This window comes from Panthera tigris, chromosome C2 (assembly GCF_018350195.1).
Source record: "Panthera tigris isolate Pti1 chromosome C2, P.tigris_Pti1_mat1.1, whole genome shotgun sequence".
Classification (NCBI taxonomy): domain Eukaryota; kingdom Metazoa; phylum Chordata; class Mammalia; order Carnivora; family Felidae; genus Panthera; species Panthera tigris.
This window is the reverse complement of record NC_056668.1, coordinates 1,980,180-2,005,674: the sequence shown is the minus strand read 5'-3', so window position 1 is coordinate 2,005,674 and position 25,495 is coordinate 1,980,180. Positions and strand designations below refer to the sequence as shown.

Below are 25,495 nucleotides of genomic sequence, written 5' to 3'. Positions count from 1 at the left end.
ATGGGGTGGGGTCCTGAGGGTACAGGGTGTGATCTGTGGTGACAGTGGGGGTGACTGTGCCAGGAAGAGGGAACGGTGAGTGAAAAGGCCCTGTGGCAAATTGTGCCTCGCGAGTGTGGAGCCCCATGTACCCCAGGGCTCCCTGCTCCCGTGTGGCACACGCCGATCTGTCGGATCAGAGTGTGAGGACACGGGGCCTGTAGTGACGGCCCCTCTGTGAGCACTGCCGTTGGGAGGCCAGACAGGCAGCCCCTCCCGTGCTTACCGTGAACAGGCCTTTGGTCCTCTTCCGGCTGCCGATGAAGAATCGGGCTCCTCGCACCGAGAGGGTGGCCGGGAAGGGCACGTCAGCCATTCTGAAAACATTTGAGGGTGGCTTTAGGGCCATGGGAGAGCAGCGTCACAGCCCGTTTATGCAGAAAAGGACAGGGGAAGCAGTGCACGGGGTTATCAGTTTCCCAGGGTGGCTGTAATGAACACCACATACTGGGGGCTTAGGTGGCAGATTACCCACAGTTCTGGAGGCCGGGAGTCTGACGTCAGGGCGTTGCAGGGTCCCGCTCCCTCTGGAGGCTCATCCAGCTCTGGGCTTTCTGGTATTCCCTGGCCTGTAGCTACATCACCCCCTCTGCCTGTCTTCACGTGGCCTTGTCTGTGCCTCTCCTCTTCTTATAAGGACACCAGGCTCTGGATCAGGGCCCGCCCGACTGCAGTCATGACCTCAACTTAACTACACCTGCAAAGACTCTGTCTCCAAGCAAGTTTGCATTGCAGGGTTCTGGTGGACGTGAATTTGAGGAGCGCTCTTTTCCCCAGGACAGGAGTCTTCTGCAAAAGTGTGGCCACAGAGGTGTCCGTTCAGGGGTTCTCCCATCTCTCTGGAAACTCTAGTGGCCTCCAGCGGTACTGGGTCCCCAGCCTGCCCACCCTCCACCACGCCTATGGGGAAACGGATGGTGTCCGGGCGGGAGGGGTCCTCGCTGGTGGCCTGGGAGGCGTCGGCAGATATGGCCAGAGCTGGGTCTTGACGCGGAAGTGGACCCTGCACCCCGAGGGTGGGGGGAAGGTGGGTGCCTGCTGGAGGGGAGGGCCTGACTGGAGCCTCTGGGGTGGATGAGCCAGGCATCTCCCCCTGTAAGAACCTGCTCCCTCCAGGCCTGCATCGGGCTGCAGCTGGCCGTGGTGAGGCCACTTTCTGAGCGCCGTCCCAGAATCCCCCGTGCTCTGATCACAGTGCGCCCTCCGTGGTGCCCACGAGGCCTGTGACGCCCGGCCCCCAGGCCCCGGAGTCCTCCTTGGCCACCACTGGCTGTAGCCGCGGCTCCTTCCCTCCCCTTCCTTGGCCCCCTCCCCCTCCGCATCACAGAGCTGCTCCCACTGCTGGGTCCCCACCGTCATCACCCTGGTAAAGGCCCTGATGCGCTTGGGAGCAGAGACGGATTTAAACAAAGTGTCCGAATGGCAAAGAATCTTTTTATTATGGAATAAGCTTCATAGTAACAGAGCAAAGTAAGGTTCTACCTCTGAAAGTAGTATCTGGAATAATGATAGATTTTAATGTAAACCAGAAAATGTGTGATTTAAGAGAGTCACCAGCTCCACTGAGCCAGGATGGTCGTCACGAGCCGGAGGGACTATGGGGACCGATGCTCCCTGGTCCAGCCTAGTGACCAGGCGACGGCGAGGGCAGGGATGGAACTCAGGCTGCTGGTGCCTGGGGCTGTGCCGAAGCTGCCAGAAGGGCGACTCTGCGTGTTTATTTGGAGTTAGAGTGACTATTCACTCGTCCCGACGGGCAAACCGGGTCTTAGGCCAAACGATGTGTTGAAAATCACAAAGCGGGAGCTGGGCTCCAGTCAGGCTGCAGGTTCAGTTTGGCTCTGGTGCCTGAGTTCTCTGTGACCTTCCTCTGCGTGTTTCCTGATGGTGACCCCGCTCTGCAAGGCACAGTCCCCCCCCCCCCCCCGCCACCCAAGTCCAACCTACCCGGCCTGGGCGCCTGCACTCGCCCCCACCCACTGCGGCCGCTCTGGAGGACGGGTTTGGTGGCCGACGCTGCTGATGACCCTGCGCTCCCGCTTCAGGGGATGGTCCCTAAAGATTGTTCGCCCACGGGCCCGAGCCCAGGGCGCACGGTGCCCGCAGCACCCGGCCAGCCGGCCCGCCCCGCGGCCCTGGACCCGCCGTGTCCGGCAGCACCCGGCCCTCCCCGGACGCCCCCCTACCTACATGTCCGCGGGGACGCCGCAGTCCGCGGTGAGGGAAAAGGATCCTTCGGACACGGCCAAGACCAGCGTGTGCCATTGGTTGTCCATCAGAGCGGGACTGCGGAAGGTCACGCGGGTTTGCCAGGCCCCCGCCGCGTCCTGGCTGAGGAACAGGAAGTGCAGCCTGGTGGGCGAGTACCGCAGACCCAGCAACAGCCCGTCAGACTCCTCCGTCACCACAGTGAACAGGTATTCATTCTTCTGCAAGAGAGGGCGGGGCAGGGGGCGGGGCAGGTGAGGGCGGGGCAGGGGAGGGAAGGACAGGTGAGGGAAGGGCAGGGCAGGGGGTGGGCGCAGGGGAGGGCAGGGCAGGTGAGGGTGGGGGAGGGCTCAGGGGAGGAGGGCGGGGCAGGTGAGGGTGGGGCAGGAGAGGGTGGGACAGGGGAGGGGGACAGGTGAGGGTGGGTCAGGGGGTGGGTGCAGGGGAGGGGGGACAGGTGAAGGTGAAGCAGGAGAGGGTGGGACAGGAGAGGGCGGGGCAGGGAGGGCGGGGCAGGGGAGGGGGGACAGGGGAGGGTGGACAAGTGAGGGTGGGACAGGGGAGGGCGGGGCAGGGAGGGCGGGGCAGGGGAGGGGGGACAGGGGAGGGTGGACAAGTGAGGGTGGGACAGGGGAGGGCGGGGCAGGGAGGGCGGGGCAGGGGAGGGGGGACAGGGGAGGGTGGACAAGTGAGGGTGGGACAGGGGAGGGCGGGGCAGGGAGGGCGGGGCAGGGGAGGGTGGGACAGGAGAGGGTGACGCAGGGGAGAGCAGGGCAGGGGAGGGAGGCAGGGGAAGCGGGACAGGGGAGGGGGGACAGGTGAGGGTGGGACAGGGGAGGGCGGGGCAGGGAGGGCGGGGCAGGGGAGGGGGGACAGGGGAGGGTGGACAAGTGAAGGTGGGACAGGGGAGGGCGGGGCAGGGAGGGCGGGGCAGGGGAGGGGGGACAGGGGAGGGTGGAGCAGGGGAGGGGGGACAGGTGAGGGTGGGACAGGGGAGGGCGGGGCAGGGGAGGGAGGACAGGTGAGGGCAGGGCTGGGATGGGGGAGACAGGGTAGGGTGGGGCAGGGGAGGGGGGACAAGGGAGGGTGGGGCAGGAGAGGGTGGGACAGGAGAGGGTGAGGCAGGGGAGAGCAGGGCAGGGGAGGGTGGCGCAGGGGAGGGGGGACAGGGGAGGGTGGAGCAGGGGAAGGGGGACAAGGGAGGGCGGGGCAGGAGAGGGTGGGACAGGAGAGGGTGAGGCAGGGGAGAGCAGGGCAGGGGAGGGTGGGGCAGGGGAGGGGGGACAGGGGAGGGTGGACAAGTGAGGGTGGGACAGGGGAGGGCGGGGCAGGGAGGGCGGGGCAGGGGAGGGTGGGACAGGAGAGGGTGGGACAGGAGAGGGTGACGCAGGGGAGAGCAGGGCAGGGGAGGGGGGCAGGGGAAGCGGGACAGGGGAGGGGGGACAGGTGAGGGTGGGACAGGGGAGGGCGGGGCAGGGAGGGCGGGGCAGGGGAGGGGGGACAGGGGAGGGTGGACAAGTGAAGGTGGGACAGGGGAGGGCGGAGCAGGGGAGGGGGGACAGGTGAGGGTGGGACAGGGGAGGGCGGGGCAGGGGAGGGAGGACAGGTGAGGGCAGGGCTGGGATGGGGGAGACAGGGGAGGGTGGAGCAGGGGAGGGGGGACAAGGGAGGGTGGGGCAGGAGAGGGTGGGACAGGGGAGGTGAGACAGGGCAGGGCAGGGCAGGAGAGGGAAGAGCAGGGGAGGGCTGGGCAGGGGAGGGGAACAGGGGAGGGTGGGACAGGGGAGGGCGGGGCAGGGGAGGGCGGGGCAGGGGACGGCAGGGCAGGGGAGGCATTGACAGGTGGGGGAGGAGGGGGGAGGACGGGCAGGGGAGGGCGGGGCAAGGGGAGGCAGGATGGGTGAGGGAGGATAGGCAGGGGAGGTGTGGGAGGGGAGGTGTGGCGGGAGGACGGGGCTCACAGGGCAGGGCCTACTGCAGTGACCAAGGTCTGTGATCCACCAAATCCCTGCTCCAACCTGTCAGGGTGGCCGCTATCAGAAAACCAGAAACTAGTGCGGGTGAGGATGTGGAGAGACCGGAAGCCGTCCGCCCCGGTGGTGGGATTGCCAAACGGTATAGCTGTTCTGGAACACAGCCCGCGGTCCCCGGAAAAGTTACTATAGGACTGTTACGTGACCCCGCAAGCCCACCTCCGACGCCCGACAGGACTGACAGCAGGGTCCCCGAGAGAGGCACCCACGTCCGCAAAGGTAAGTGCGGGAGCCGCGGCGGTGAGATGCGCTCTAGCCATACAGCGGAACGTTACTCAGCCTTACAAAGAGGCTTCAGCGTCCACACGCACGAACCCGGGGGACGTCACGCCGAGTGAAGTAGGCCATCACCAGGGACAAATACCGCGCGGCCCACTTCTGTGAGAGACCTAGTGCAGTCACGTTCAGGGGCGGAGCCTGGAACGGGGGCGCCAGGGCCGGGGAGGCGGGGAAGGGGGCCGGTCGGGGAAGACGGAAAAGTCTGGACAAGGACGGCGGGATGGCCGCGCTGAAATGGACACGGAACGCTTTCTGTCACGTCCATCTCAACACCACTAAACCTCCACGAGCCTCCGCCACCAAGACGGTGACCCGGAAACACCAGTAAGGCCAGCCGCACGTCGTACGACGCATCCTGGATTATCCGTCGTTGCGGTTTAGGGTCTATTGCTTCCCAGCCTAACACAGGGAAAGGGGCCACGGCATGAAAGTGACCAGCCGGGCGCCAGGGCCGGGGGAAACTGTGCACTGTGGTTTCTGCAGCGAGCCTCGGCCAGGGGCACTGGGACCAAACCCGTGCAACCGATCCGCTGAAGAAATTAAAGCCTCCGTGGCCCTCGTATTTAAACTTAACACCTAAGCCAGTAAAATACACTTGGCGTGGCCTGGGTTATGCGGCCTGTGTGCTGAGGGCCACACGTGGCCCCGTTAGTTTCCACGGTGGGATGCCCAGCCTGCACTTACCTTCCACAGGGTAGGGAGTGGGGGTGAGGCGTGGAAGCCAAACCCACTAACTCAGGACAGAATCCTCACATGGTGATGGTTGGGACGTGGGCAGGTGGCCGGGAAGGAGCACTGACCTCGCAGCTATGGCACCTGCTGGGACCGAATCCCCACATCCCCCTGTTCTGCCTTTGGGCACTGGGCCCAGCAGCGCGGAGCTTCCTGGGCCAGGGCGTGAGCCCCACCCGTGGCCCTGCCCACACGAGGTAGGCCCCGCCTCTGGGACTCCTCAGTCCCTCCTTCCTAGAAATGTTCGTGGCTGGAGGAGACCGTGTCTGGGCAAAACCCTGGGGTCTCCGCACCCCCATGAGGGTCAGATGAAAGGAAACAAATCGGCCGGTGAAGTGAGTTTATTGGGCTTCCTGAAGAGGTGCTGACAGGTTAGGAGTCAAAGCCAAGTGACCCAAGCAGAGAAAGGGGGCAAGAAGGACAGGTGACCCAGGACAGGTGCAGGTGCCTCCTGGGAGCAGAAGCCCCAGGAAGCTGCGGGGTCAGCATTCCTGGGAGGCAGGAGGTCAAGGTCAGGCCTGATGGGTGGCCAGGAGGACCAGAGTCACCAGGTGGGACCTGAGCCCGGCTGGCCCTGGGGGCACGTGCCCATCAGCAGCAGGACTGGCCTGAGGCGGGGCCGCAGCAGGCAGGGCGGGGGCACGCGGGGCGGCAGAGCAGGGATACACTGGAGGAGGGTCTGCAGCAGGGGCTGGGCTGGCAGCGGGAGGGGGCTGAGCAGGGGGAGTCCTCGCAGCACACGGGGGTGCAGCAGACGGGCTTGCAGCAGACAGGGGTGCAGCAGGTGGGCCTGCACACGGGGCGGCAGAGCAGGGACACGCAGGAGGCTGGGCGGCAGCAGGAGGAGGCAGGGGTGCAGCAGGCGGACCTGCACACGGGGCGACAGAGCAGGGACACGCAGGAGGAGAGTCTGCAGCAGGGGCTGGGCTGGCAGCAGGAGGGGGCTGAGCAGGAGGAGTCCTCACAGCACACAGGGTTGCAGCACACGGGCTTGCAGCACACAGGGGTGCAGCACACGGGCTTGCAGCACACAGGGGTGCAGCAGTGTTCCTGGCAGGGGGAGGAGGTGCAGCAGGACGGCTGGCAGCATGGAGAGGTTGTGCAGGGGGAGTCTTCACAGCAGACAGGGGTGCAGCAGACGGGCTTGCAGCAGACAGGGGTGCAGCAGACGGGCTTGCAGCATGCAGGGGTGCAGCAGTCTCCCTGGCAGGGGGAGGAGGGGCCGCAGGACAGCTGGCAGCATGAAGAGGTTGTGCAGGGGGAGTCCTCGCAGCAGACAGGGGTGCAGCAGACGGGCTTGCAGCAGACAGGGGTGCAGCACACGGGCTTGCAGCATGCAGGGGTGCAGCAGACGGGCTTGCAGCACGCAGGGGTGCAGCAGTGTTCCTGGCAGGGGGAGGAGGTGCAGCAGGACGGCTGGCAGCATGAAGAGGTTGTGCAGGGGGAGTCTTCACAGCAGACAGGGGTGCAGCAGACGGGCTTGCAGCAGACAGGGGTGCAGCACACGGGCTTGCAGCACACAGGGGTGCAGCAGACGGGCTTGCAGCACGCAGGGGTGCAGCAGTCTCCCCGGCAGGGGGAGGAGGGGCCGCACAGGAGGGTCAGGCAGGGGGCCGGGGCGCAGCACGGGGGCTCGCAGCAGCTCTCTGGGCAGTCGTCCACCTGCCAGGGGGAGTCGGGGCAGGAGTCCGAGGCCCCGGGCAGGCAGACGCGGCTGCCATAGCTCAGGTCGCTGGAGCAGACGGACAGGGTGGACGCGGCCATGGCGGGGGTTGGTGGGGCTGCAGGAGGGAGTGTGTGTGGGTGTGTGTGAGTGTGTGTGTGTGAGTGTGTGAGGAGTTCCAGCTGTCTGTCGGCTTTTATACCTCCCAGCTGTGTGTTGTCACCAAGACTTCCCTTTCCTTGTTGGTGTTTTGACTGAGTCCTGAGAGTGTTTATTACTTCTGGTTTATTTACACTAAAGAGTTTGCTGCTTGGAAAATGCCTGTCATGGTTAAGGACTGGGTTGGCCCCTGACTAGTTTTGGTTCTCTAAGCAAACACCACAGGAAAACACTAGAGTCCTGGAGCCCTGCGGGCATGCAGCCTGCTCACTGCCCAGTGTGCGCCCTGATGCCCGGGGGCTTGCAGCGGACCAGGTGAGCACCGTGCATCCCCGGGTCTCAGCGAGCAGAAGGACCGGAACGCCGGGACAGGTCTGCCCATTGGCTGCAGGACGTCCGCACACCGAGTGCTGAGTGGAGGCCAGGCAGTCAGGAGTGAATGGGAAGGGGACAGAGTGTCTCAGCGCAGAACGACAGAGATGGCTGTGCAAAACCTAAGAGAAACGGACGATGTGCACAGCATCCAACGTTCATCAGAGAAGCTTTCCAGGAAGACCGATCGACAAAAGGCAACATTTCTCAGAGCAGAGGGAGATGTGGTCTTCGGAGGTGGAATCTGACCAAACGTGGGATGAGATACACAGAGAATGCTGCACGCTGGGACACACCGGTGAGCTGTCTTACACCAAACCTAAAGAAGCATCCTGGAAGCTTCCAGAGAGATCGGAAGGGATTGGAAGCAACTCAGCGAACCGAGACGCGTAAAGACCTGGAACCACATCTGCAAAGCTGGAGGGAGATGGGATCGATTACGCGGCAGCACTGAGCCCTCTGGTGCACGGGACGGGAAGGTTCGCGGCTGCTCCGAGAACCTGCTACTCCCACACCGTCTATGAACGCAGACGGGACTCCGTGGGCCAGCAAAACTCGGTGCAGAAACAAAGAGAAGCAGAACGTAACAAATAATCAAGAGCAAAAACAAACAAACAAACAAAATTCAGCAAAGAGCAGATTGCAGTCCTCGACGTCTTCAGGGGGAAGAATTTTGGCCGCTTGGCCTTACAGAATCTATAGAGCAACTGTTCACTGTCCCACCCCGCGTCCCTTTACGTTTCACTCGTTCTGTGGCGGCACCATGCGGAAGCCCCTTGTGTTCCCCAACCCAAATCCCTGCCACCACTGACTCTCAGTCACTACAGTTGTGTCTTTTCTAGAATGTCCTATGCATACGGTATGCAGCCTTCCGGGTCTGGCTTCTTTCATTTAGCAGAATGCACTGGGCTTCACGCATGTTGTGAACTGACAGTTCTCTTCTCTTTACTGCTGAGTGGACTCCACTGTATGGACGTACCACAACTTGATTATTCTGTCGACGGGTGAAGGACATTTTCTTTTTTTTTTTTTCTTCTTTTAAAAAAAATTTTTTTTTAACGTTTTATTTATTTTTGAGACAGGGAGAGGCAGAGCATGAACAGGGGAGGGTCAGAGAGAGGGAGACAGAATCTGAAACAGGCTCCGGGCTCTGAGCTGTCAGCACAGAGCCCGACACGGGGCTCGAACTCACAGACCGCGAGATCATGACCGGAGCTGAAGTCGGCCGCTTAACCGACTGAGCCACCCAGGCGCTCCGGGTGAAGGACATTTTCATTGCTTCCTGCTTTTGAGGGTTATGAACAGGCTGCCACAAACATCGTGTGCAGGTTTTTGCAATGCAGCGAGTTTTTATTTCTCCAGGGTAAGCACCTAGGAGTGGCGTCGCTGGGTCACAGGGCAAGAGCCTGTTTAACGTGATAAGAAACCACCAAACTACAGGGCGCCTGGGTGGTTACGCATCTCTCGATCTCGGCTCAGGTCATGATCGCACAGTTCGTGGCTCCAAGCCCTGCATCGGACCCTGTGCTGATAGCACCGAGCCTGCTTGGGTTTCTCTCCCTCCCTCTCTCTCGGCCCCTTCCCTGCTTGTGCACATGCTCTCTAAATAAATAAATAAATAGCAGCCAAACTGTTTTGCACAGTGGCTGTGCCTTTTTGCGTACCCTCCCCCTCCCAACAGCACGGAGAGCCCTAGTGGCCGTGTATCATTGGCAGCACTTGAGGCTGCCGGCTTTCTGTTAAACAGTAGCCATTCTAATCGGTGAGCAGGGGTATCTTCCTGTATTTGCCTCTGCATTGCCCTGATGACGAACGGCGTCGAGCATCGTTTCACGTGTTTATTTGCCATCCATGCATCTTTTTGGTATTTCTGCAAGGGCTCAGGCCCCTCCCCTTTGTAGGTTTTCTTGACATTGAATTTTGAGAGTCCTTTATGCACTGCGGATGCATACGGTGGACCCCGGCTAACACGGCAGTTACCGTCAAACATTTGTGTATAACTTTGACTCCCCAAGACCTTAACTGTTTCTTGCCTGCTGTTGACCGGAAGCCCTACTGATCACCGATGGACACGGATCTGTATGTTGTGTATCTCTTACCAGCTTTTTTGAGGAGCAGAGTTAATACGGGTAAAGTCCAATTTATCAATTTTCGTCTTTTTCAGACCATGCCTTTGGTATTAAACCTAAGAACTCCGCCCAACACACGGTCACAATGTTCTCCTGTGTTTTCTTCTGCAAGTTTAAAACGTTCACATTTTACATTTAGGCCCAGGATCAATTTTGATTACGTTTTTACACTAAGCGTAAGGTATGGGTCAAGATTCACTTTTTTTTTTTTTTTTTTTGCATATGGACATCTAGATGTTCCAAACACACTGTGTCACTGATGTGTCAGAAATCAGTTGCCTGTTTTCGTGTGGGTGTGTGTGTCTATCCTGTTTCATTAATCTGCACGCTTCTGTCCCTTTGCCGACATCACATTGTCTTGATTACTATAGTTTTAAAGCAGATCTGGAATCAGGTGGTGAGCTCCACCAACTCTGTTCATCATATTCACATGGTTTGGGTAGTGGAGCTTCTTTGCCTTTCCAAATAATTTTAGAATTAGCTTGTTCAGATTGACAAAAATCTCTTGCTGTGATTGCCTTGAATCTGTGGATCAGTCTGGAGGTAACTGACGTCACGACAATTACTCGACCGTAACCTAGAACATAGTCGAGCTCTCCGTTTATTTACGTCTTGTTAAATTACTCCCATCAGTATTTTTTATCATTCTCATGCACACATTCTGTGAGATTTATACCTAAGCTTTCATTTTTCATTCTGTTGTAAATCAAACTTTTAAACAAAAATTTTCAGTTTCAATTCTTTATTGCTATTATCTACAAATGAATTGGGGCTCCTGGGTGGCTCAGTCGGTTGAGCATCCGACTTCAGCTCAGGTCGTGATCTTGTGGTTTGTGAGTTCCAGCCCCATATCCGGCTCCTTCAGATTCTGTGTCTCCCTCTCTGTCTGCCCCTCCCCTGCTCACACTCTGTCTCTCTCTCTCAAAAATAAGCAAAACATTTTAAAAAATTAAAAAAAAAGAAATGAATTAACTTGGTGGCACCTGGTGTCTCAGTCAATTAAGCATCCAACTTTGGCTCAGGTCATGATCTCGCAGTTTGTGAGTTCAGCCCCACGTCGGGGTCTGTGCTGACAGCTCAGAGCCTGGAGCCTGCTTCAGATTCTGTATCTTCCTCTCTCTCTGAAACTCCCCTGTTTGTGCTCTGTCTCTTTCTCTCAAAAATAAATAAACGTCAAAAAAAATTTTTAATAAAAAAAATAAATGAATTAATTTTTATTATTTTAGGCTTACGTACTTCAACTTTGCCAAACTCTCTTATATTTCTAGGAGTTTTTTTGTTTATTCTTGGGGGTTTTCTATGTGGATGATCATGTCCTCTGGGAATGGAGACAACTGCATTTCTTCATTTTCAATATGCATGCATTTTATTTCTTTTCCTTGCTTGTTGCACAGGTAAGGCTTCAGCGTGATGTTGAACAGGAACAGTGAGAGAGGACATCTGTATCTTCTTCCTGATCTTTAGCAGAAAGCATTCAGTCTTTTACAATTAAGTATGATGTTGGCTGTAAGTTTTTCATAGATGCCTTATATCAGGTTCAGAGTTTATTCAATCGTTCCTAGTTCACTATAAACTTTAAAAAAGTTAAACAGGAGGGAACACTCCCCAACTCATCTTATGAGATTTATAATCCTGTGACAACAAAGCCAGGCAAAGACACTACAGGAACAGAAAACTACAAAACAATATCCCTTATGAACATTGATGCAAAAATCTTCCATAAAACACTAGCAAATTGAATTCAGCAGCAGAGTAAAGGAATTATGCACCACAACCAAGGAGGACCTATTTCTCGAATTTAAGGGTGGTTCCACATATGAAAACCAGTCAATATAATAGCCAACATTACCAGAAGAAAGAAAAAAGTACATGATCATCTCAATTGATGCGGAAAAAGCATTTGAAAAAGTTCAACACCCTCTCATGATAAAACACTCAACAAATTAGGAGTAGAAGGAACTACCTCAACAAAATAAAATATATATGTGAAAATCCCACAACAAACATCATACTCAACAGTGAAAGACTGAGAGCTTTTCCTGTAAGATCAGGACAGAGATGCCCACTTTCACTGCCTCTATTCACCACAGGACTGCAAGTTCTAGGAGAATAGTTAGAGAATAAAATACAGTAGCCCAAATTGGAAGGGAAGAAGTAAAATCGACTCTGTTCACAGGCACTGTGATCTTATTTGTAGAAAACCCTAAGGACCCGTTAGCACTAGCAAATGAGTTCAGAAAGACAGCAGGATACAAAGTCAAAATTCAGTTGCGTTTCCATACATTGCTAATGAACAACCCCAAAAGGAATGTATAAAACAATTCCATTTACGATTGCACCAAAAAAGAATAAAGTAAAATGAATTAACAACCATGGAGGTGAAAGCTGTACAACGAAAACTACAAAACATTGCTGAAACACAGTAAGGAAGACAAATAAATGGAAAGGCATTCCATGTTCAAGGATTGGAACACTCAATATCGTTACGATATCACTGTCATCTCAGGCAATCTACAGATGTAACACAATCACTACTGAAATCTCAGTGAGGTGTTTTACTGAAACCTAAAACCCCATCCTTAAATTCATGTGGAATCAAGGGATCCTGCATAGCCAAAACAATCCTGAAAAAAAAAAAAAAAACAAAGCTAGAGGACTCCCACTCCTTGATTTTAAAACTACAAATCTATAGGAAGGCAAACCATAAGAGACTCTTAAATACAGAGAACAAACTGAGGGTTGATGGGGGAGGGGAACAGGTGATGGGCACTGAGGAGGGCACTTGTTGGGATGAGCACTGGGTGTCGTATGTAAGCGATGAATCATGGGAATCTACTCCCAAAGCCAAGAGCACCCTGTACGCGCTGTAGGTTAGCTAACTTGACAATAAATTGTGTGAAAAAAAAAAAAAAACCACTACAAAGCTACAATAATGAACACAGGGTGATACTGGCATAAAAACAGACATACAGACCAATGGAATAGAGTCCAGAAATAAACATATGAGGTGAAATCATTTTTGAAAGAGCGCCGAGTCCATTCAATGGAGAAATGAGTCTCTTCAGCAAGCGGTGCAGGCAAAACTGACTATCCCCAGGCAGAAGAAGGTAAGTGGACTCTTACCTCACACCATACACAAAAATGAACTCAAAATAGACCCATGACCTAAAAGGAAGACCTGAAACTATAAAACTCTTAGAAGAAAACACAGGACAAAAGCTTTGCAACATTGGATTTCGCGGTGATTTCCTGGATGTGATACCAGAGGCACAGCAACATACGAAAAATACAAAAAGTGGCCTTCACAAAAATTGTAAATATTTTGCATCAGAAGGCAATACCAATGGAGAAGAAAAGGTAACCTAAATAAAATGAGAGAAAATATTTGAAAATCATGTGATAAGAAATTATATATAACACGTGTGGAGAATTCCCAAAACTCAACAACAAGAAGCAAAACAACCCAATTCCAAAATGAGCAAAGGACTTGAATGGACATTTTTCCAAAGAAGAAGTACAAATTACGTGACCTATAAGCATGTGAAAGAGGCTCCACGTTACTAATCACTAGGGAAACACAAATCAAAACTACCATGAGAAGCCACCTTACGTCCATAGAATAATATAGAATAATATGGAGTAATATAGAATATATATTATATTATATAGAATATTCACGCAAATAGAAACACAACGAGGAGATAACACGTAATCTACATACGTAACAAGGAGAAAATAAGTGTTGATGAGGACGTGGACAAACCGAAGTCCTCGCGTGTCGTTAGTAGGAGTGAGAAAAGGCCCAGCTACCGTGGAAGCTTGTGTGGTGGTTCTTGAAGGAGTAGCAACGGACTTACTCTATGGTCTGGGGGTTATACTGGGAATATGCTCAGAAGAACTGCAAGTAGGGATTCGAAGAGATGCTTGGACACACATGTTCACAGTGACCCCGGTGCCCTCAGCAGATAGATGGATGAGCAGATGTGGCCCATCCATACCGTGGAACGTTATTCAGCCGTAAAGGGAAGCAAGTCTGACTAGAACACGGATGAGGCGTGAGGACACTGGGCCGAGTGAAATGTGATTCCACTTATGTGAGGAGCTTCAGAGACAGAAAGCAGAAGCGTGGGCTCCAGGGCCGGGGAGGGGACACGGCAGAGCACAGAGGGTCTCAGGTGGGGAGACCGCTGGGACGGGGCCTCTTCTCCAGCACTCTGACCCCAACACTGTCTGCCCGGGCTTTCCCCAAGGCCATCTATGGAACTCGGGGTCCTTGGAGTTCAGTGGGGTTCGCCCTCCTGCACGGGGGCTGGAGATCCTGTCCAGGTGGTGAGGGTACCAACAGTGACAGGAACCTTGCTTATCTCCCTCACAAGTGCACTGGTTCTACGCGTCTTGGGCCCGGGATCTGACACCCTTGCTTCATGATCTTGTCAACTTTCAGAGTTGGCCCAGGTGGGAAGGAATCCCGTCCCTGTTACCCCATCTTGGATGGAGCACTGCCTCCCCCGCTCCATCACCTTTCTGCTAAATGGGTAGAGCCCGTGGGAGGAACACAGGACGACCCCAGGCCCATAGAGGATGTTCTCCCTATGGGAGAACTCCCTTATAGCACCCAGACCCACTTGTCTGGGGCCTGTTTGTCCAGATGGGGCTGTGGGTGGAAACGGGCCAGGGGCTGAGAACCCCCAGACCATGACCCGTGTGCAGGTGACCAGGCTGGGAAGCCCTGAGCACTGGGCCCACCGGCAGAGCTTCCTGGGCCAGGGCGTGAGTCCCACCCGTGGCCCTGCCCACACGAGGTAGGCCCCGCCTCTGGGACTGCTCGGTCCCTAGAAATGTTTGTGGCTGGAGGAGACCGTGTCTGGGCAAAACCCTGGGGTCTCCGCACCCCCATGAGGGTCAGATGAAAGGAAACAAATCGGCCGGTGAAGTGAGTTTATTGGGCTTCCTGAAGAGGTGCTGACAGGTTAGGAGTCAAAGCCAAGTGACCCAAGCAGAGAAAGGGGGCAAGAAGGACCGGTGACCCAGAACAGGTGCAGGTGCCTCCTGGGAGCAGAAGCCCCAGGAAGCTGCGGGGTCAGCATTCCTGGGAGGCAGGAGGTCAAGGTCAGGCCTGATGGGTGGCCAGGAGGACCAGAGTCACCAGGTGGGACCTGAGCCCGGCTGGCCCTGGGGGCACGTGCCCATCAGCAGCAGGACTGGCCTGAGGCGGGGCCGCAGCAGGCAGGGCGGGGGCACGCGGGGCGGCAGAGCAGGGATACACTGGAGGAGGGTCTGCAGCAGGGGCTGGGCTGGCAGCGGGAGGGGGCTGAGCAGGGGGAGTCCTCACAGCACACAGGGGTGCAGCAGACAGGCTTGCAGCAGACAGGGGTGCAGCAGGTGGGCCTGCACACGGGGCGGCAGAGCAGGGACATGCAGGAGGCCGGGCGGCAGCAGGAGGAGGCAGGAGGGCAGCAGGCGGGGCGGGGGCACACGGGGCGGCAGAGGAGGGACACGCAGGAGGAGGGCCTGCAGCAGGGGCTGGGCTGGCAGCAGGAGGGGGCTGAGCAGGGGGAGTCCTCGCAGCAGACAGGGGTGCAGCACACAGGCTTGCAGCACACAGGGGTGCAGCAGACGGGCTTGCAGCACACAGGGGTGCAGCAGTCTCCCTGGCAGGGGGAGGAGGTGCAGCAGGACGGCTGGCAGCATGAAGAGGTTGTGCAGGGGGAGTCCTGGCAGCAGACAGGGGTGCAGCAGGCGGGCCTGCACACAGGGCGGCAGAGCAAGGACACGCAGGAGGAGGGTCTGCAGCAGGGGCTGGGCTGGCAGCAGGAGGCGGCCGAGCAGGGGGAGTCCTCGCAGCACACAGGGGTGCAGCAGACAGGCTTGCAGCAGACAGGGGTGCAGCACACGGGCTTGCAGCAGACAGGGGTGCAGCACACGGGCTTGCAGCACGCAGGGGTGCAGCAGTCTTCCTGGCAGGGGGAGGAGGTGCAGCAGGACGGCTGGCAGCATGAAGAGGTTGTGCAGGGGGAGTCCTCACAGCAGACAGGGGTGCAGCACACGGGCTTGCAGCAGACAGGGGTGCAGCAGACGGGCTTGCAGCACACAGGGGTGCAGCAGTGTTCCTGGCAGGGGGAGGAGGTGCAGCAGGACGGCTGGCAGCATGAAGAGGTTGTGCAGGGGGAGTCCTCACAGCAGACAGGGGTGCAGCAGACGGGCTTGCAGCACACAGGGGTGCAGCAGTGTTCCTGGCAGGGGGAGGAGGTGCAGCAGGACGGCTGGCAGCATGAAGAGGTTGTGCAGGGGGAGTCTTCACAGCAGACAGGGGTGCAGCAGACGGGCTTGCAGCACACAGGGGTGCAGCAGACGGGCTTGCAGCACGCAGGGGTGCAGCAGACGGGCTTGCAGCAGACAGGGGTGCAGCAGACGGGCTTGCAGCACGCAGGGGTGCAGCAGACGGGCTTGCAGCAGACAGGGGTGCAGCAGACGGGCTTGCAGCATGCAGGGGTGCAGCAGTCTCCCTGGCAGGGGGAGGAGGTGCAGCAGTCTCCCCGGCAGGGGGAGGAGGGGCCGCACAGGAGGGTCAGGCAGGGGGCCGGGGCGCGGCACGGGGGCTCGCAGCAGCTCTCTGGGCAGTCGTCCACCTGCCAGGGGGAGTCGGGGCAGGAGTCCGAGGCCCCGGGCAGGCAGACGCGGCTGCCATAGCTCAGGTCGCTGGAGCAGACGGACAGGGTGGACACGGCCATGGCGGGGGCGGTGGGGCTGCAGGAGGGAGTGGGTGTGGGTGTGGGTGTGTGCGTGAGGAGTGCGTATGTATGTGTGCCGGGTACCCTGGGACGCCATGGCTTTTATATCTGCCCCGGGCTTGTGTTGTCCCCACAGGAGCCTCACCCCCTTCCTTGTTGGTGTGGTGCCAGGTCAGGGAAGCCACATTAGATGAGTCAGTTGCCCAGGAGGTTCTGATGACCGCCTGACTGGGGTCTGGCCCTCGGGGAAGCCGGGGTCCCTGTGGGGAGTCAGGGAAGTGGGTGTCCGTGCCTCCCTGTGGCAGACGGCCGTGACGGCCCCCCATGGGGCTGCTTGTGGCTGCACCGGGTTCCGCGGGTTACATGGGAGAAAGGTGCAGACCTGCTCCCACTGCCCCAGGGGGCCCAGGAGGACATCAGGTCCCGTGGGGGGGGGGACCATGTGCTGGGCGGGAGCAGAGGGCGGCGTCGCAGGCACCTGGTACCACTGGGAGCCTGGGGTCGTTGGTCTGTCATATGCACACCCGCGGCCGAGGTGCGGGGATGTGGCCGCGGGGCGCGAGGGTCCCAGCACACAGACGGCAGCCCCAAGAGGGAGGCAGGCAGCCGGGGCGGGTCTGTCTCTTACGCCCATGGGTGCACGGTGCTCCCATGGGGGAGGCGGTGTGGGTGTCACGGAAGCAGTGATGACAGCACAGGACAACTCTCAGAGATTTTGGCGATTCCGTGGCATTGACGGGGATCTGGGCGGTGCCCTGGTGTAAGCTCGAGGGGTGACGGGGCAACAGCAGGGGACAGCGTCTTGTGCCAGCCAGGAGTCGGACGGCGGGTCTGCAGGATCCTGCCCTGGCGTCGGTGTCGCCCTGATAGAACCCAGCAGTGAAGCCACGTGGGCCTGGGGGTTTCTACGTGGATTTGTTTGAAATTATAGATTCACCAGAAGTTATAAAAAATTATACCGGGAGCTCCTGTTGCCCTTTACGCATTTCCCTCAGTGATGGCCGCTTGTGTAACGTTAGCACAAGTCACAACCAGGAGATCGGCAACCCAAGATCCCACCACATTTACCCACATCGGTCTGTGTGTGTGTGTGTGTGTGTGTGTGTGTGCATCTCAGTGTGCGTGTGTCTCTGTGTGCGCACGCATGTGCCTCTCTGCAGTGTTCGTATTTGTGGATCATATGGCCACCGCGGTCAGTGTGGGCGCGACCGGAGGCCCCCTCCAGCGCCCCTGACGGCCACACCCCACACCCAGCACATGCATCCCTGGCCGCGCACACCCGCCTCTCCACCTCTACTCCTTGGCTGTACCGAGGCCGTTGCCGAAGTGGAATCACACAGCAGGCCACTGTCGGAGGTTTTCTCGTACTTGGCTCCCTTGAGACGCAGGCACGGTTCTGTGGTCCGATGTCCTGTGCCGCTTTACGGTTCGCCTGCTGAAGGACAGGCGGGCTGCGGGAAGGTTCTTACGGACACATCCAATGTCTTTAATAGAACGGGGCTGTTCGGGTTATGTATTTCCTCTTGAGTGGAGAAATACATTCTTGTCCATTTCACTGGGGTTGTCGAATCCACGCACGTCACGTGGCTCATGATGTCCCCTTATCACACTTCCTGGGGGGTCCGGGGGGCCTCCAGTGAGGCTGCTCCCCTCATTGTCCGTGTCAGCGATCGGCAGCTTCTCTGCCAGTACCTTCTTTGCCTCTCCCTTCCTTCTCTCTCTGCAAGGAGCATTAAGGGACTAGAGGGGGACGCTGTGAAACTCCACGACGGGTCTGGGTTCGTGGAGGTGCTGAGATGCAACCGTGGGGGTCCCAGGGCGCGGGACCAGTACGCTGCTTGGCCATTCAGTTTCCATCGAAATTTCACTCACGCACAGGTGGCCTTCAGCGGGTGCCCGTGCCCTCCACGCCCCATGGCTGAGCACAGCACCCCCTCACCCCAGGACGATGCCCCAGAGCACACAGTGTGGACAGAGAGAGCACATCTCCTGAAGACTGCGCGAGAGTGATGGACACTCGTGGATCCACAGCAACGCTCAAAAGAAGACGTCAGGCGACGTGGGATGCAAGAAGATATGGTCCCAGTGAACCCAGAACAGAAAGCCATCGTGTGCAGGTGGGGGGGGGGGGCGGGAATTCAACGTCTTAGGAGAAGACCCTCAAAATAGCACTAATGACGATGTTGGTGACATTAGCTACCATTTTCTGAGTCAGTGGGGGCTCTGAGCATTTCACATCTGGTAACCCACTTAATTTTCACATCAACTAAGTGACACGTCATTCCATACTGCGAATGAACAGAGGAGGGAGCCTGGGCACAGAGAGGTTAAGCAACCTACTCAAGATCACGCAGCCCAACGTGGCTGACGCGGGACTGAAGCCAGCGCATACGGGATCTACGCTCTAACCAGGACTTCCTCATTCCTAAGAAAATGGTGGAAGGCAGCAAGTGTTCAAGGAAATTGAACACCAAGCAGCTGGATTAAAGACTCACAACAGAGGCAGGAAAGAGCAATCATGTCAGCAGTCAGAAGGACAAACGCTGGTGGTACCCCCAAAACACAAGAAAACACCCACAGATGTGGTCAGACAGCATGTAACGCACGGACGGGGTGTTCAGCTGAGACCAAACGCGATAACCCAGTGGCCAGAGAGGGAGAGGAGCAGCTAAGATCAAAACAACAGTCAAAGAAATTAAAAAAGGGTTGGGGGGGGGCGCCTGGGTGGCTCAGTCGGTTAAGCGTCCAAATGTTTTTACAAGTTTATTTTTCTTAATGTTTATTTTGAGACACAGAGAGACAGAGCATGAACAGGGGAGGGGCAGAGAGAGAGAGGGAGACACAGAATCGGAAGCAGGCTCCAGGCTCTGAGCTGTCAGCACAGAGCCCGACATGGGGCTCAAACTCATGGACCGTGAGATCATGACCTGAGCCGAAGTCGGACGCTTAACCGACTGAGCCCCCCAGGCGCCCCCTCTTTTTCACTTTTAAATGCGGCTGCTGGGATGGCTGTAATACATATGTGGCTCGTACCATGTTTCTGTCAGACGGTGGCCCTTCGGATGATCCCAGAAAGCTGAAAGGCGTGGGGCGCGGCCAGATGGTGGGAGAAACACCCAATTCCGTCTCAAGGAGGAATTTCTCACGCCGTATCATTGATTCGTGACTCGACCAGTTGAAACACAAATATGAAGGGAGACTTAGACATTCACTAGTGTGACTGAAAACAGGATGTATGTCTTTCAAAACAGCAGGGAAAATAGAAGAAAAACATCCATGGTGGGTATTTTAAAGACAAGAAGCAGCAGAAACAAAAAGAAAATGACAGCAGGCAGGGCTCAGCCGTCGGCTTCGAAGGACATTTCATCTATCAGGGCAGGGCGCCTGGGGGGCTCAGTCAGTTAAGCGCCCAATTCTCGACTTCGGTTCAGGTCATGAGCTCACGGGTTGTGGGTCTGAGCCCCGAGTCGGGCTCTGCGCTGACAGCTCAGAGTCTTGGGATTCTCTCTCTCTCTGCCTTTCTCTGCCCTTCCTCCACTCATGTTCTCTCTCTCTCTAAGATAAATTAACTAAAAAAAAAAAACACCCAAAGTACATTTCATCTACTATTTTTTATTAGACAACAAAACTCTCGAAACGGTTCGTCATATCAAAACCCAGAAAGATGGTGGTACCATCACGACTCCAGGAGCCAACAGGGCCTTGAGGAGTGCTTGGCCGTGTGCCACACTCAGCTGCCTCCCGCCTCCCGCTGAGGTGCCGCTGACCCAAAGTGGGGACCGCCCGCCTCCTGCACGTCGGGGGCTCACTGGGCAGCTCTCCCTGCCGCCCGCCCTCCCTCGGGGGCCCTCCGACTCTCCGGTCAGGTCATACACACTTGCCGTGAAAACCACGAGGGACAAATGAAAAGACGCCGTGGCTGACAGGGAAGGGCCCCTCGAGAATTAAGGGTCCACAAACGACAGGGACACACACACGGTCCTTCCTGAGAGTCGGGGCGTCACGGGGCTGCGCCTCACCTCCGGGAACCCGTGGGCGAGCGGGGCTGACCACCGTCCTGCTGGTGGTCAGAGCCACAGACAGAGAGCTGCTCACGGCCAGAGGGTGCCGGGCGCCCCGACCCTTTCTGTGCCTGCCCCCCCTCCCCGCCAGCTTGAGAAGCCTTCAGCTGGTTCTAAATGAAGAAAGAAAAAACCTGATGGAAATCAAAGGGCACCGATTACAGGAAGGCACGTTGAAACTTGAAAACAAGCGAGTGATTTAGCACACTCCTCCAGTGAGCCCCAGGTGATGTCCTGCGGGGTGGGTGCCGGCCGCCCGGCCGTCCGTGAGTGTGGGGCCAGCTGTCCCCGTGAGGCCCGCACACCTGACGTCCGTGGCCGCGAAGTCTCGGGCCCTGCTGATCCACTCGGGGCTGCTGGCTGTTCACAACCGCTTGAAACGCTGGATTTCGGGTGCAGGTCGGTGAGACTAAAGGTGCCCTTCCTCTCTTCTCATCCCGGGTCAGAGCCCAGGGAAGCACCCCTGCTCTGATCCACAGCACTTTGCAGAACCCAGAGTCGCTTCGGGCCCCAGGGCACGTGCCAGTCTGGCCGACTGGGACTCGGGAGCGAGCGGTTCTGGGGGTCGAAGGGACCACAAGTCAACGGCAGGCGCCCGCCAGGGAGGGCAGAGGAAGAAGGGGAGGAGGGGTCTTCAGGGAGAAGCAGGACGGGGCTGGGCGCCTGGGCCGTCCTGGCAGGGAGGGTGGGGTGGGGGCCAGAAGCTGAAGCTCAGTGAGATGGGGCAGAGGAGGGGAGGGGCGGCGCCCAGGGAGAGGCCAGGCTGCTGGGTGGGTGGGTGTGGCTGTTCACCGAGCGACTTGGGGACCGGGGACGAGGGACAGGACACGCCCTGCACCACAGTGGGGGGGCATGTTGGCATCCAGAGGGATCCCGGGTGACTGGCCGGCCAGCCATCCAGGAGTCACAATGTTTTGTGCCAGGAAACGCTCCCCAAGGGACACCTGCTTCCTTCTGACCGCAGATTGGTGCATCACAATGTTGCCAGGCATGGTTTCCCTCGAATGTGGCCAGAGAGCTTGTGAGGCCTCCCAGACGTGGCCCCTCCTCACTGGGGATCATCGTGGCCCAGGGCACGTGCCTGCTGGGCACCGTGACTGTAGGGCCGGTGGGAATCCCTCCTCCCCGTTTCTTCCAACAAGGCGACCTGCCTGAACACTTGAAATCCTGAGGGGACAGCCCAATGAGACCCACCATCTTCAGTACCCCAGACCCTGGGCTGTTGGTCCGGGGAGATGGTTAATTTTATGCATCATCTTGGCCAGGCTATCATGCTCAGTTGTTTGGTCAAATACATACAAACATTGCTGTGAAGGCCCAGACTGGTATTTACATCGGTCGGCTCTGAGTGAAGCAGATTATCTGCCACATGGTGGGTGGGCCTCACCCAATCAGTTGAAGGACTCGGAGCACAGACAGAGGTCCCCCAAGAGGTAGCCGGGGTCTACCAGCAGACCATCTCTGGGCTCAAGCTCCAACATCAGCTCATCCCTGGGGAGGCTGCCCTGCAGATTTTGGACTTGCCGGCCCCCGCACTCACGTGAACCTATGCCTCAAAACCGCCGCATGTTTACGCACACATCCTATTGGCTGTGTCTCTGGAGCATCCTGACCGACACGGGCTCCCGTCATCACCGCGCACAGCACTCATGCTCCCGGCGTCTTCACACAGAGGTAAGCGCTCGCCCCTGTGCCGAGGGCCACCGGAGAGTGGCTGGCACCATGCATGCCCCCAAGGCGGAAGCTCTATTAACCGGGCCTCCTTTGTCCCTGGCAAAGGCTCAGGGCCCGACAGATGGCCCTCCGTCCCTCACTGGTGAAGGGCTCTAGGGGCCTCCCAGGTGGGCAGGCTTGTGGGGCTGCCGGGGGACAGCCAGCGCAGGAGGCCCAGCAGGGGGTGCGGGTGGCCGCCCTGCCCGACGGTGCTGTTGTGATGGACGCGACTCCAGGCCTCTCAGAGCAGCCCCGCCTGCGTGCAACATCGCAGCCCTTCCCTGCTGGCCGAGACGCGCATTCGAGGCCTTCGGAGGGGCTGACAGTGACTTTATTGGTTAACAGATAGGTCGTTCACGTAGGACAGGACAAAGTGACCTCAATCCAGCTATGATAGAGAGGAAGACACCGGGTGACACACAGGGCCCTCGGGAAGCTGGAGCTGCCCCAGGGAACCAGCCCAACAGTGAGGGCTCAGCCTTGTCTGCTGCGGTGGGCACCTGGGGGCAGAAGGAGACCCCAGACTGGGCTCGAGGCTCCGAATACTTTGGGTGGGAGTCCCAGTAGCAGTGGGGGGATGTGCCCATCAGCAGCAGGACTGGCCCGAGCCGAGCACGCAGCAGGCAGGGCGGGGGCACACGGGGTGGCAGAGCAGGGACACGCAGGAGGAGGGTCTGCAGCAGGGGCTGGGCTGGCAGCAGGAGGGGGCTGAGCAAGGGGAGTCCTCACAGCACACGGGGGTGCAGCAGACAGGCTTGCAGCAGACAGGGGTGCAGCAGGTGGGCCTGCACACGGGGCGGCAGAGCAGGGACACGCAGGAGGCCGGGCGGCAGCAGGAGGAGGCAGGAGCGCAGCAGGCGGGGCGGGGGCACGCGGGGCGGCAGAGCAGGGACACGCAGGAGGAGGGCCTGCAGCAGGGGCTGGGCTGGCAGCAGGAGGGGGCTGAGCAGGGGGAGTCCTCGCAGCACACAGGGGTGCAGCAGACGGGCTTGCAGCAGACAGGGGTGCAGCAGACGGGCTTGCAGCACACAGGGGTGCAGCAGTGTTCCTGGCAGGGGGAGGAGGTGCAGCAGGACGGCTGGCAGCATGAAGAGGTTGTGCAGGGGGAGTCTTCACAGCAGACAGGGGTGCAGCAGACGGGCTTGCAGCAGACAGAGGTGCAGCAGACGGGCTTGCAGCATGCAGGGGTGCAGCAGACGGGCTTGCAGCAGACAGGGGTGCAGCAGATGGGCTTGCAGCACGCAGGGGTGCAGCAGTCTCCCCGGCAGGGGGAGGAGGGGCCGCACAGGAGGGTCAGGCAGGGGGCCGGGGCGCGGCACGGGGGCTCGCAGCAGCTCTCTGGGCAGTCGTCCACCTGCCAGGGGGAGTCGGGGCAGGAGTCCGAGGCCCCGGGCAGGCAGACGCGGCTGCCATAGCTCAGGTCGCTGGAGCAGGCGGACAGGGTGGACGCGGCCATGGCGGGGGCGGTGGGGCTGCAGGAGGGAGCGGGTGTGGGTGTGTGTGTGTGAGTGTGTGAGGAGCTCCGGCTGTCTGTCGGCTTTTATACTCCCGGCTGCGTGTTGTCCCAGCAGCAGGCTGAGTGAAGCTCCCCTTTCTTGTTGGTGTTTGGTGCTCTGCTGAGTGCTCACTATGCTGCTTCCCAGTCCGAGAGCCGCTGGCTTGTGAGGCTCTTGAGTGGACCTCAGGCCATCCTGACCTGCGTTCGTCCCGGAGGAGAGACAGTAGAGATGCTTTGATGCTTTTGCGGAGACCGTAGCAATCAGGAGATTTTCTGGAAGCGACAGCCCGGGCTCCATCCCGTGGGGGACTGCCCGTGTAAACAGACCTTGTCTCCAAGGGCAGGGACGAGGAGGGGGGCAGTCCTGGAATCTGGGCTCTGAGCCAAGGGAGGGAGGCCCAGCTGAGGACAGGTCTGGCGATGCTCGGCCGGCCTGGCCACGGGGCAGGATGCACCGTGTGGGGTGATGCCGCCGTTCGCAGTGGGCGTAGATGGGACTCGCTCTCCCGGGAGGGAGTCCTGGGGCAGGTGTGAGGACAAAGTGTCCTGGGGGCAGAGACTGGCTCACAGAAGGGGCCAGGGTCACAGGCGTGGGCTAGCACCGTACGAATGACCGTCAGGGGCGATGTGTCTGCTTCACCGCCTCATGCCCCACGCTTGCTTCCACACCTGAGACCTGGTGAGCACATAACACCCCACGTGGCCCCTCACGTCCTCGCGGACACTCGGCCATGGTACTCTAAGCTGCAGGCCTCCGGCGGGGGCTTGTGGGGGCCCAGGGGACTTCAGGGTTTAAAGCCTCACTGACCCCTGATGGATGGGACTGGGGGCTCTGCCAGTCAGCCCTCAGTGGACAAATGTTATTATCTCAAAGAAATAGTGGCTTAAAACTTACAGAATCTATTGAAAAACTTTAATCTACACATCCAGGAGGCTCGACGCACTCGAATAAGTTACGCACAAAAGACCCGCAGACACACACGTCGCGGCGAGGGTGCCGATGGCAACGTGGATCCACAGGAAAATGGGAAGAGAACCAGAAATGATGAAAAGGCCAGGAGAGCAAAAGCCTTACATTTCATCCTTGTTTTCCTTTCTTCTCGCAGCTTCTTCAAAGTCATAAGAAGCATTAGGCAATAATTACAACAATACATTATTGGGTTTTTTTACATGGACCGATGGAGTGTGTGTTAACAGCAAGACCACGAAAGGGGACAAGAAGGGACAGCATCCCATACGAAAGGGACAAGAAGGGACAGCGTCCTGTATGAAAAGGAGAATGCTTTTATGTCACGGGAGTGGAGCTGGTATAAATCAGAAGCTAATTCGGCTAAGGTAAAATAAACACGCGTAAGCCCTAGAGAGCAAACACTAGGAGAAACTTTTTTTTTTAAGTGAAAAATCATTAAATAAAAAAGCCGCCTGAGAAAACATTCACTAAGTGCACAGGAACGTGCCAACGGAGGACGAGAGGAACGCGGGCGGGCGACGCGAGACGCAGAGGGAGTGGAACCGGGTGGTAGCAGGTGCTCCCTCCAGCTGCGGCTGGTTCTCCCCGCGGGCGGCGGTCACGTGATGGAAAATCGCCGCTCACGCTGGATTAGCAAATGTTGACGCTTGGCTCCTGGGGGCTAGAGTCAGGTTCCTGTGAGCCCCTGGTCTCTTTTTCATCAACCGATCAATACAGAACGCCGTTTCATGTGTGTCCAGGAAAAAACACAGCGTCTCCCTTCACCCGCACATAACGCTCCTGACGCCAGCTGCGTGGGTGCCCCATGATTAAGTTCCATTCCGACACTCCCCAGTGCTAGCGCAGGCCCCAGGTTAAGGGTGCGGGCCACGAGACTGCCCCCACTTCAGAGGCCAGCCACCGGTAGT

General features: G+C 58.0%; 4 protein-coding genes across 5 annotated transcripts in view; all 4 read right to left on the bottom strand.

Annotated features, from left to right (window-relative positions):
- Positions 1 to 4,913, bottom strand: part of TSPEAR (thrombospondin type laminin G domain and EAR repeats) — a 28,687-nt gene extending 23,774 nt beyond the window's left edge. The window contains exons 1-4 of the mRNA XM_042956591.1: positions 4,851 to 4,913; positions 4,596 to 4,697; positions 2,230 to 2,468; positions 266 to 356 (exon numbers count right to left, since the gene is read on the bottom strand). Coding sequence (XP_042812525.1) covers positions 266 to 356; positions 2,230 to 2,468; positions 4,596 to 4,697; positions 4,851 to 4,913 — 495 coding nt within the window. The remainder of the gene's footprint in view (positions 1 to 265; positions 357 to 2,229; positions 2,469 to 4,595; positions 4,698 to 4,850) is intronic.
- Positions 4,914 to 5,882: 969 nt separating this feature from the next.
- On the bottom strand, positions 5,883 to 7,055 carry LOC122242007 (keratin-associated protein 10-8-like). Of its 2 annotated transcripts, none has more exons than XM_042998856.1 (2): positions 6,063 to 7,055; positions 5,883 to 5,987 (listed from the first exon to the last, which is right to left on the bottom strand). In XM_042998856.1, the coding sequence occupies exons 1-2, from the start codon at positions 7,053 to 7,055 to the stop codon at positions 5,883 to 5,885; spliced, it is 1,098 nt and encodes a 365-aa protein (XP_042854790.1). The 2 variants fall into 2 exon arrangements, with proteins under 2 accessions (XP_042854790.1, XP_042854791.1); XM_042998857.1 differs by having other exon boundaries at positions 6,111 to 7,055.
- A 7,748-nt stretch (positions 7,056 to 14,803) lies between these two features.
- Positions 14,804 to 16,345, bottom strand: LOC122242006 (keratin-associated protein 10-9-like). Its single transcript, XM_042998855.1, has 3 exons — positions 16,028 to 16,345; positions 14,984 to 15,694; positions 14,804 to 14,908 (listed from the first exon to the last, which is right to left on the bottom strand). The coding sequence occupies exons 1-3, from the start codon at positions 16,343 to 16,345 to the stop codon at positions 14,804 to 14,806; spliced, it is 1,134 nt and encodes a 377-aa protein (XP_042854789.1).
- Positions 16,346 to 22,705: 6,360 nt separating this feature from the next.
- LOC122242009 (keratin-associated protein 10-12-like) lies at positions 22,706 to 23,575 on the bottom strand. Its single transcript, XM_042998865.1, has 2 exons — positions 23,105 to 23,575; positions 22,706 to 23,044 (listed from the first exon to the last, which is right to left on the bottom strand). The coding sequence occupies exons 1-2, from the start codon at positions 23,573 to 23,575 to the stop codon at positions 22,706 to 22,708; spliced, it is 810 nt and encodes a 269-aa protein (XP_042854799.1).
- Between the last annotated feature and the right edge of the window lie 1,920 nt (positions 23,576 to 25,495).

Excerpts from the sequence above, each read along its gene's own strand:
- LOC122242007 (XM_042998856.1), bottom strand. The coding sequence starts at position 7,055 with ATGGCCGCGTCCACCCTGTCCGTCTGCTCCAGCGACCTGAGCTATGGC. Across the intron at positions 5,988-6,062 it reads GGCCCACCTGCTGCACCCCT|CCCAGCCCCTGCTGCAGACC; the intron begins GTCTGCTGCAAG and ends TCCCGCTGCCAG.
- LOC122242006 (XM_042998855.1), bottom strand. The coding sequence starts at position 16,345 with ATGGCCGTGTCCACCCTGTCCGTCTGCTCCAGCGACCTGAGCTATGGC. Across the intron at positions 15,695-16,027 it reads CCCCTGCGTGCTGCAAGCCC|CCCGTCTGCTGCACCCCTGT; the intron begins GTCTGCTGCACC and ends GTGTGCTGCAAG. Across the intron at positions 14,909-14,983 it reads GGCCCACCTGCTGCACCCCT|CCCAGCCCCTGCTGCAGACC; the intron begins GTCTGCTGCAAG and ends TCCCGCTGCCAG.
- LOC122242009 (XM_042998865.1), bottom strand. The coding sequence starts at position 23,575 with ATGGCCGCGTCCACCCTGTCCGCCTGCTCCAGCGACCTGAGCTATGGC. Across the intron at positions 23,045-23,104 it reads CCCCTGTCTGCTGCAAGCCC|CCCAGCCCCTGCTGCAGGCC; the intron begins GTCTGCTGCACC and ends TCCTGCTGCCAG.